The sequence below is a fragment of the Cyprinodon variegatus genome, unplaced genomic scaffold, assembly GCF_000732505.1.
Source record: "Cyprinodon variegatus isolate N-32 unplaced genomic scaffold, C_variegatus-1.0 Scaffold15, whole genome shotgun sequence".
Lineage (NCBI taxonomy): Eukaryota > Metazoa > Chordata > Actinopteri > Cyprinodontiformes > Cyprinodontidae > Cyprinodon > Cyprinodon variegatus.
Window position 1 is genome coordinate 1818511 of NW_015150468.1, and position 11218 is coordinate 1829728.

At 36.1% G+C, this 11218-nt stretch overlaps 1 protein-coding gene across 1 annotated transcript; it reads right to left on the reverse strand.

Moving 5' to 3' along the window:
- Positions 1-4748: 4748 nt before the first annotated feature.
- Positions 4749-10318, reverse strand: nae1 (NEDD8 activating enzyme E1 subunit 1). The gene is made up of 20 exons (XM_015384005.1): positions 10224-10318; positions 9734-9837; positions 9593-9653; positions 9477-9507; positions 9256-9327; positions 8936-9015; positions 8716-8825; positions 8432-8541; positions 8295-8357; positions 8137-8200; positions 7968-8059; positions 7809-7868; positions 7567-7700; positions 7368-7443; positions 7069-7108; positions 6520-6606; positions 6298-6390; positions 5997-6111; positions 5865-5914; positions 4749-5774 (listed from the first exon to the last, which is right to left on the reverse strand). Exons 1-20 carry the CDS (start codon positions 10274-10276, stop codon positions 5665-5667), a joined length of 1605 nt encoding a protein of 534 aa, XP_015239491.1. The 5' UTR covers positions 10277-10318; the 3' UTR covers positions 4749-5664.
- Between the last annotated feature and the right edge of the window lie 900 nt (positions 10319-11218).

Genomic DNA, 11218 nt, shown 5'->3' on the forward strand with positions numbered 1-11218 from the left:
ATGTGGTGGAAACTGGAATGTTTTGTTTTTATGCAGTTACCATTTGTTGTTGACATTCATTTCAAGATCTAGAAAGATAACAACCTTTCCTACACTAGATTTTTTTTCTAAATCCTGCAACAATAATGAGACCAAAACACATGTTTTTATTGATATTTTGGTCATTTATTTCTTCTGTATTCTCAAGAGATGTTCAATCTCTGTCTGCATCACTCCTTAAAGTTGCTGTGTTTTAGTACAAATATGAAGTCCTCTACATGTGGAGGATTTTTCTTCTAATACCCACACTTCAGTCTAAAAATAAGCAATGAAGTAAAAGCAACAAAACCTTTTGGATCCAATGCATGCTTTCACAGCAACATGAACATATGTTTGACAATTTTAGTTCACACTCACCTCATCAGGATGTGTGTGTTTGGAATCCAGTTCGGTGGTTTGTTTTTGTTTTTTTCTCTCTCCACCACCAGGTGGTGCCCTGTTGCTCGCTGGGCCTCCCTGCACACCTGCGGCTCGTTGGATCATTACCGGAGGAGTATTTGAGCAGCAGGCTGTCACTACCTCGACGCCAGAGTGTTTGCCAGTTTTGGGTACTCGAGCCAAGCTGAGATTAGCGGTGTCTAACCGAAGCAGAGTTTCTCTGAGTCAAATCTTGTTTTGGTCTTTGCTCTTCGGCAGGAAGCCTTTCCTGTGTCAGTGGATAACCTGGACCATCTCCCCCTGGAAGGATTACTGAGTACACACTGAGCAGGGGTAAACCTCCACATGATCCGTTCAAGTCCTCAGTTTCCTTAGTTTCTCCCTAGCTATATTTAAGCCTCAGTCAATTTTCCTATGGTCCATGAACAGATCACTGTGACTTCTCCTTCAGACTTTCCGGTTCCAGTTCACCAGTCCACTGAGTTCCAGCACCTACTTCTGTGTTTCATCAACATTCAATAAACCTGTTAAACTTTTTCCCTTGGTCTCTGAGTGGTTCTCTGCATGTGGGTCAGATTGCTTAAACCAATTATGACAGTGTGACTCCATCTGTGGCTTTTTATTGTAAAAACTGGGCTTCTGTTGTAATAATCATCAGGTAAGTTTTTGAAGTTTACGCTCAACAGCAGCGGTTAATGTACTTTTACTCCAGCTACTGAGCAATGTCCAATGACAAAGGACAATTATTAATGGTAAAAAGCTTCCCTGGCTTCCCATCACCAAATAAAATACATGAGAAAGAGAAGGTGCTTGTAGCTCACTGATATAACTTTGTGCTATAGACAATTGCACCCACGCATCTGATGTTCAGTCATTAAAACAACTTAGATGTTTCAATCTGTAATTAAATTCATAAATTAAAAATGTTTGTGTTATTGTTAAGTAGTCGATCACATTAAATGGTGGCAGCCCTACTGATTATTAATCCTATTCAATGTGCACTAACCACAGTCTCAGTTCTTGAGCAGGATAATTAATATGTTGGTAAAAGTGAAATAAACCTTAGCAAACCTGTAATGTTGTGAATTTTATACACTGCATAGCAGCATTTTAACCAGTATTTAACGTATGGAATCCAAAGCAGCTTTCTTTCTTTTGATGTATATGTGGGATACCTTTTAGAAACACAGGTGTTCGACTCTATACTACAGTAATTGTTCCATATGCGAGGGGCAGGAATGCAGCGGCCCTCAGAAGACCCTGAGTGGTTTAAAGTATGCCGGCCTCCTGCTGTCTCCCTGTAAAAACATAAGGAATACTCTGCTTTATTCTGTTTTAATCCAGCCTGGTTTTAATTCAAACAGGGCCTCTTTGGATCCTGGCCAAGTAAATAGTTCTGAGGAAATCTCTCGCTTTCTCTCCCCTTCAGTCATTCTGGCCTCTTACTCTGTAATGTAAAATACAATCCTCTTTGCAGAGACAGGGTGGGACAAGAAGACATATAACATCGTCCTTGGAGAAAATGGCCATCAATCTGCCACTTCTGCTGCACACTTTCTTCCATTTACCTATGCCAACTCATCCAGGCACCTCCCCCAGTTTCTCTCTTTTTATTGCTAGGAGCTTCCAGCAAGAGTCACATTGAAATTGTGGTTCTTGTGCGGGGGCATTACATTTGATTTACTGATTGATTTTACCATAAATAGCCTTCTTCTCCTACCAGCTGCCCATGAACACATCTATTCTTGGGCAATTGCTGCAGTCAAAGATAAAGCATCACATGCCCTATAAGAGCTAACATTAAGGTTTTTATAAATGTACAATTTTTAACTTCTTCACATCTTTGTATTGTTTTAAGATGGACTGCTTGATTATGAAAAAAATATTTGTCACCTTTATGTGGGCTAGTATTGTAATTACAGTAAACATGATTGCTTTTGAAAACACATTGAAATTCTTCACTTTAATGGAAAAATCTAAACATAATGGAAAAGGGAAATGTACCAAAATAAGAGTATTTGCTTTTTTTCTTTTCGAAACAGATAAGAATCAACTGGAACATAATTTTGAGTGATTTTAAGACAATAAACTATTTTAAAAGTTGCCCTCAGAAAGGTAGTACACTTTGTGGTGTTGCATGCCATTACAATACAGTAGTAAAAAATAAAACAATCTAGAGAGGTAAACCGCTCATCTGCTGGAAACTCATTTCCAAATGTGGCTCCACTAAACATTTCTGATTTGTACTTTATACTAAACAATTACTAATCCAATATGGCAGTATTTTTGAGGGGAAATGTAAGTTCAACCTTTTTTCATTCTGGTCTTTTACAAATCTCTGATTCCAAATTGAGGAAATTGTAGCTCCTTGTTCCTCTTTTATTCGCCTTTTCTGAAGGTCAACAGTACAGTAGAAACACTATCCTGGGTAGGAAAGGAACTCGGGACTGCTGTGCTTAATCCAGACAGCCTTAGCCTTTCTAGACATCATTGTGAGACAGAGACGCACATAAATGATGTGAATCAAAATCGGGTCTACAGCCTCCCCCTAAAAAAAAAAAAAAACTACAAAAAACAGAAGTGATCCAAATGTAGCCAATGGCTGAAGCTCTCCATTATAAAATAGAATACCATGATTATGCTTTGAAAGTAAAAATATCAATTATTCTTATAGTTTCAGATCCACTTTAGTAGCAGAAACAAGAAAAGCAGCTTGGGAAAAGGGCAAGAAGAAAACCAGTTCTCTAAATATATAGTGGATCTCAGGACCTTTGTGGGAAGGAGGCCCAATCCACAGGGCCCAAAGGATCTACTGCTAACATCCTAACGTAGGACTCTGCTTGTGTTTACTTTACTTCTCCAAAAACAGCATCAGTCACCATATTTGTTGGAGCCATATTATCCTTTAAGATTTTCAGTTATACAGGTGCAGACCCCTTCTGCAGCCATCACAAAGATACATAGCATACTCAGTATATGTGGGGGGAGGGGATCAGCTATGTAAAAGCTCAGGCAAATGCTACGAAACTATTAACCTGCTCACTGAAAAATAATAAATAAATGCTTAGTGTTTAGAAAACAGCTTATTACACAGCCAATCTTCATGCCATAAAGATTAAAACATGTTTGCAGGATACAGTAAAACAAACTTTGTTTAATCAAATTAAAGTATTTTTAAAAATGTAAATATAGTGCAAATATTAAGATATATAGAAAATAATGATCAGATATCAGTCCCACATCTCTGTAACTGTAATGTGTACTTTTAGTGGATTGATTAGGGTTGATGAGCTAAGTGTGTTAAATCATAATAGTGGAAATAGTGGAAGGGTCAATTGTTTTATTTTGTATCTTTTTAAGTGACCTTTATAAAGTTCAGGGATAGATATAGAGAAAATTACTTTAGAATTTTATTCCTTATTTATTTCTAAATGGTTGGTCACTTTTTCATAATGGTAAGGCACAAAAAAATAGAATCAAAAGTTTGTACTAATTTCTCTCATATGATGGGAAGACATAATTTTCTTTTATATAATGACTGGTCATGTTTTCAATGAACACCTCTAAATTATGACCAAAAAGAAGAACAGTAGATATATTGCATTTGGAGAAAAAAAAAAAAAAAGTCTCCTTTGGGCTGTTTCTTTCTGTGTTATCTCTTATCAACAACCATCTGTGTGGGTGTTGGGTCACAAGAAAGCACGCAAACAAGCAAAAAACAAAGGCCACTGCTAAATGAAGCTGGAAGGTCTGCACAGAGGAATTAAACTTTATACTGTTATTATAGATCTTAGCCCTTTCAACAACAGCAAAAAAGGAAAATTTAAATATTCACCAGGTCCTTTCCTGTTCTTTAAATATGTCTGAATCTCTTAAACCAGAACAAATATTTATTTGTTACTATTCCATATTTTAGATGAAAAATTTAAAAGCATCCAAAGTTTGAGATTCAGTTTTGGGCCGATGATCCTGGCACTGCTCCTTGGTAATCCCCAGAGAAAGCAGATAGATGGATAACGACATGATTATCTTATAGGGGGGTAGAGGACAAATCTTAGATTTAGGAAATTGCCAGAGTACATTCTGGCCTCCAGCTTGATCCCCTGCAGTCAGACAGTACAGCGGCTGTGGGTATTAAAAAGTCTCCAACAGGCATTTGAGGGGAACATGAGGTCATCAGAGGCCATATTTATATTTGAATTTTTTTTGGTTTTTATGCTCTAAAGCTACACATTACTGAACATTTAAATAAATTATTTATCTCAATGGGAGACAACCATCCTCTTCATCTCAATTTGATATATATGTGTGTATATCTCAAAACAAAACAAAAAACCCAACAAAATTTTAGTTAGGTGATTGCTTGGAGAAGTTTTCTTTTTTTTTTTCTTGATTATATCAGAGTGTGATGGTTTCAGGTCATAAATGTTTAAATTCGAAATGCGTCCTTAAAACCCAAAGTAGTAAAAGAGCACCCTCTAGTGTCAATAGAAAGAACAACTCCCATCTCATGACCTCTAATAGATTGTATTTAAATACCTCCTAAACTGTCGATACACTTTTTTTTTAGGATGTTTTTTTTTCTGTTGCAGCTCTTAGTTATACTTACATTTTTTTGTTTAAAGGAAACTCGATGGGATTTTAGATTAAAGTTTTACTTTCTCTTGTCATCTATACATTTTATTCAGCTACACATTTTCTGGTGTTCTTGTTTTCATTCCTTTAAGTAAGCATGAAAAACAATCTAAATCATGTAGAGCTCACCAACAAATTGATTCAGTAGCGCTCAACTCTATGATGATAAATCATTTTAAAACCCTTCATAAATATAATGGGTTAGGGTTACTTTTACAGTTTTTACATCACTTTTCTTGCATTAAAGATCCAGATAAGTTGAGGCTGACGATGGATTGAGGACAAACACAGGAAAGTAAATGTTGGAAACCTTTACAGCCAAATATGTTTTTACAGTTGCAGATCAAAACACAATGACAAACAGCTGAATCAGAGGCATACACAGTGCTGTAATAACTACAAAGTATTAAAGGTGAAAAAGCTAAAGTGTCACTTTGAGGGTTGTTTAGGGATCTCTTTACAACAGAAAAATGGAGATCTGGGGGTCTTAGGGAAATCCTTATCGGCTGCCGTCTTTCTGATGTTCTTCTCTGTAAGAAGGACTGAAATACAATTTTTCCTATAAGCTAATCCTTTAGATTGGTTGCCGCTCAGGGCTGGTACAGGCTGCGTTCACAGCTGAAACGTTGCAGAGGTCTGTGACATGGCATTATAAATGAAAGTGTTGTTGAAGGGCACAAACTGGTGGCTGATGATCTTGATTGCCTCTTGAGCAGCAGATCCTACAAACATGTTGACATAAAAAGTTAGGGGAATTTTCAATGCTTTTATTTTAGGGGGATGATGTGTGAGGGCTTCAATGATGAGTTTACCTCCTAAGAATGCAGACACTGTGTGTGGCTCTGCTGCACCGTAACGACAACTGCAGGAATAAAATGATTACTGGTTATTGTCAGCTCTGTTAGTCACTTTGAGCGGCCAGAGAAGCAGTGATTAGCACTTACAACTCATGGATGTAGTCATCTTTGATGTTGACATTGAGGCTATACTCTTGCAGCAGGCTGTTCACACACAGCTTTAGCTTGCTGATGTCCTCCTCCACCTGGTAGTTATACACTCCTTTCAGATAAAAAAAAAAAGAAAAAAGGCAAATAATGGGCAACAAACTGAAATAGACGATCTGTCCTGTGATTAAAAATAATTATTTTCTTTCTATATAATCTAATAAATAACACAGTCAACATACTTAAGAAAAGGTAGGTCTAATCATAAAAAAAGAAGAGAGGAAGTAAAAAATGGTGGTACCTGGGTAGCGTGAGTGCAGCTGATAGAAGCGATCCACAGCACGGATCATGAGGTAGAAGACCATCTCACTGTCTGGACTCTCCATGCAAGACGCTGCGACATTACAATAATAATTGAACTGTGCTGGACTTTCATGACACCAGTAAATAAAAAACAAAAAAACAAAAAAACAAAGAAAATAAAGATGCCTTGCATAAAATCATAAATTTGTCCCAGACTTACTTATTTCATCTTTATTTATTGAATCCACATGATATTCTTCAGCCAAAGAACGACAACGAACGACACGCAAGAAGGCAGCATTTTTACCTACGCACCAATACAAAAGCCTCCAGTTACATATACAGATTATCAATGTATGGTCAGAGATGAGATCAACTGATACAGTTCTTGTTAAGGCTGATGCTGATTATTTTGAAATCTGTAACCAATTCCAGATATTTGCTTCTGCTACCTCCGTTTATATGGTGAAAGTTACACAATGGTTACAAGAGTTAAACCAAAATATAAGAATAAAAGAATGCTAAGAAATCAAACCAATTATTAGCAATGTATAACCAGTTGATGGCTTTTGCTTTACATGATCCAATATAATACTAACTGAATGCAAAAATAAATCGGCAACTACATGCACATATCGACCAATCTTTAGGTCAGAGCACATAAACTACGTATGCTAGTTTTACCAATGACAAATATGTAAGATGAGCATTACAATCAAATTAAAGCAGCATTAAAGCAAATAAGTTAAATAGAGAACAGGGTACTTACAAAACAGCTTGATGTCCTTCTCAGAAATGCTCTCTACCGGCTGTTTAAAAGAAGAAAAATTAAATATAAAGATAATATTCCCTTAAATGTTTTGAAGAAGATATTGGATTAGTAAATGTAGCCATTTGATACAGAAATACATTTTGTTGATATGGTTTAGAACCTGCAGGAAACATGTTCATACATGACATTTCAGCCTCTTTTAAAGACACACTAAAGCTCGCACACTTGTTTTAATCCTTTAAGTTAAAAATAATTATCCTGCTCAGTCCTGAATGAGCAGGTTACTGACTGAATACCTTTCCAACAGACTGTAGAAGCCGTTCAACATGCTTGGAAACAGCTGCTGCATCCTGCAGGGACTTTTCCCGGTAACTGAAGTAAATAAAACAAAAACAAAACAGGCAACAGTTAAGCCAAAAAAAAAAGAAAAAAAAAAGAAAAGACAAAGCGTTATTGAGTTGTAGATATGCAGAGCCCAAATATTTCGTCACATACACATTTTGGAGATTGATAAACTTCTGAGAGTCAGCTATCATGTCTGGGATTGTTCCTCGCACAGGAAGGCTTCCATTGCCTTCATTGTATACAAACTCTTTCACAGCTCGCAGCATCATCCAGAAAGATGAACTCTGAAAAATATAAAACAGGAAAAAAAAAATTACACTCATGACATTTCCAATCTAAAAATAAAAAATAAATAAAAAAATAAATATATGCTTTAGAACTAAAAACAAAACCTGTACTGTGATGTTGCTACACTGTTCACTATTGAAGAGGTCTTCAACAGCACTTGGAATCTGTAAAAACAAATCAATAAAAAGAAGACCAGCTTATAGATTTGAACCCCAAAATAATCACAGCTCAAAATATAGAAAGAAGACTTTGGGATCGGACACCTTGGTTTGATTTAATGCAGTGTTGACATTCTTAATAGCTTCGTCAAAGTTTTCTTCATCCTCTGGAACACCGTCGTCATTCTTTATCATCCCTAAAATGGAAACTAACCATGTTTAAATCTCAGTCAGGGGATACATAAGCTGCAACAATCCAGAGGTCCACAGATACCTTCCCGAATCATTTGTCTGAAGGTCTCCTTCTCCTTGTAATTTTTGGGTGGCTGACCATCATGCTGCAATATCAACAAAAACAGCACAATTTATAAGATTACCCACCAAAAAGACAGCTAATCCAGGGGAATGATATCAGAAAAAGAAGTTGACTACCTCACTGAGCCACCTTTCCAGGTATTTAGCAACAATGATAATCCATGGAGTGTGACTGTGATCCTAAGAGAAGATGGGTACTAATTAGTTAGCTAAAATAAAGAATTATTAAAAAATGTATTTTGTGATATACACACCTTCTTTTCCATGCTTGTGAGGTCATAAGAGTTAATGTGGTTCTTAAACTCATCAAAAGGTTGATCTAATCGGAGATCCTCCAATGCATTGTCTGGATGAGATTCAATGACTAAAAACAGAGGCAACACTTAAAAAGAGGAAAAAAACTAAACATATTTTATGTACACATATAATTATATAGAGAGTTTAATGTATCAGTAACCAAAAGATTTTCTTTTGACAACTGTTAATGTGAAATAATAGACAGTTCTTAGATAAAGAGGCAGCATAGAAGGTTAGTCACCTGTGTGTTCCTGCACCACTAGCCTCATGTAGCCTAACAGGCCATACGTTTTACAAACTAGAAAAGGTACTGAGGCAGTCCACAGAACAGAGCCGAGCCTCAAACACGTGCTGTTGATGGGCAAGAGGGAGACAAAAACAAATTTGAGCTAAAAGACAGGAAGAAAACAAAGTCCCTCAACCTTTTCTGCAAAACTACTAATATGAATAATATATTGTACCTTTCCGGTAACTGGACACCAATGACTATTGTAAATCTGTGGAAAAACTCTGGATCATTGTCCAGAAGCTTGTCAGGACTCTGCAGGGATTAAAAATAGAACCGAGAGGTCAGGCACCAACAGATTGATGTCCCAGATTAAAGTGTTTTATGGTATGCATAGCATCATTTTTTATTTTTTTTAAAATCCTGATCTTTCAACATATAGAAACCTCCTCTACTGTAGCACATCTCTGCAGTGGAGCAATCATTATAAATGAAGTTGAGCATTAAAATTTTTCTCTGTTGAATTTATGAAAATGTTCAACATAAAAGTCAAACCTCCTCGACAAAGTTTCCAGACACGTCGCTGTTCAATTCTTGTAGAAGCTCTGTGGCAGCCTGTGCTCTATTCTGCAACAGAAAAGTAAGTCTCAACTTAAAATATTTGTTTCCATTATTCATAAGATGATGAACTTATGAATATTAATGCATGAATGGAGAGTTATGAGGACAAGGAATAAAATTAAATAAGTGACAAGAACAGTTTTAGGTATGCCAACCTTTCCAATGCTGTCGCTGCTGAGGAAAAAGCTGCAAGACAAACAGGTTAGTTTTTGAAACAAATCTGACATTACTAATTTCAAACATAGATCATATATAACAAACAAACTCGTACTTATTTCCTACATCCTCCCCAGCAACTGTGTGTCCATCTACTATGGTGAATGCTCCAATCCCTGTTAAACATAGAAGTTCAGCCAATTAGAAAACTGATCATCCTTCAGCAGCATCTCTCATCAGTGAATTACCTAGTTACCTGGAAGAACCAGATTCTTCAGAATCTCTGTTCCAGTGGCCGTGGCATTAATGAGACATACATGTGCATTCTCCAGAGTCTCTTGTCCATGGTCACCCCACAGACTGAGGGTGAAAAACACAAGAAAATGGCATATTTTACTAAAAACAATCACGTCCAGTCGCTGCACCTTGCAAAAACAACAGTGATAACACCTCGTCTTGTAATCATACGTATTTTCTACCATTGAATCAGTACATGCAGATTAAAAATAGGAGACAGTTGGTGGCAGAAAGGCTGTTTTACTTCATTAAGACCGAAATCATGACCAAAACATATTTAGATAAATCTCAAAATCAACGATGCTGAGGTAAATTAAACAAGCTAATGCTAACACGGAACTTCAAATTCTCTATCGACCTGCTCTAGTAAGATAATAAATATTAAATATATTGACTGACAAAACAAATCCAGTTTCTTAGTAAATTAGCAAGAATCTTTTAAAACTCACCGAAGCTGTCTATCGTATTTTTGTTCCTTGGAGCCCTTGGTAGCTGCTGCCATGATAGCTTTACAAAGACTGACGTAAATGGACGTAATTTTACTTCCGCAACGTTAGATTCGACACAAATGTGGCGCGCAGTTCGTATGCGCACTTTCGATAGAAACCAGGGTTGAAATTACCGGTAGGCTACTAATGAAATAGAGAACATATATTTTAAAGAAATGTAGAGAAACATACGTTTTTATTGATTCAAAACACACTTTCTTGTTGTAAACATCGTTTAAAAGGTTTGATGTAGATGGGTTGTTGTTGTTATATTTATGTTGCATATCCCCATGAAAATTGCTTTGATTCAAAATCTCTTTTATTGGTTTTCTTAATTTTTCAATAAAAAAAGGAGTACAAAACTGATATAGTATTTAAAGGTGAGTATTAGTGAAGACATTAGATTAAAGTGATCACAGAATTACCAATGAGAGAGAAAAAAAAAATAGAGTAAAATGAATAAATAAATAACAAAGAAGAAAAAAACTAAAGAAAACTCCAAAGGAATTCCTCCCCAATAATGCCAGGAAAAAAAGAAAAAGATTCTTCATGATGAAATATAGAAAATAAATTACATTAATTCAGGTAGATTGTGATTTCAATCCCTTGTCAGCCAGCCACTGAGGGTGACTAGAGGTACACGGATGTAAAAACTGAAGCATCAAACCAAAGACACAATATAGCTACTTTGCACAAGAAGTGTATCATCAATGTAGCCTACATATTATGTCAGTTTAGAGACATTGCTTTACCTTCCTGTGGCTTTTTTGGTTTAATTTCCATGGCAGATTTTAGCAAATTTTAAATGTTCAATTAGCTGCTCTAATACTTTTATTATTCCATGTTAGATATTGGAAAAAAAACCTATAACTGTCACTGCATTTACTATCTGATAATCATTTTTATCCCTTTGATGGTCTTTTGTATGACACACCATATGCTACATCTCTGTTTCA

Excerpts from the sequence above, each read along its gene's own strand:
- nae1 (XM_015384005.1), bottom strand. The coding sequence starts at position 10,276 with ATGGCAGCAGCTACCAAGGGCTCCAAGGAACAAAAATACGATAGACAG. Across the intron at positions 8,542-8,715 it reads AGTGGTGCAGGAACACACAG|TCATTGAATCTCATCCAGAC; the intron begins GTGACTAACCTT and ends CTCTGTTTTTAG. Across the intron at positions 7,701-7,808 it reads GTAGCAACATCACAGTACAG|AGTTCATCTTTCTGGATGAT; the intron begins GTTTTGTTTTTA and ends TATATTTTTCAG.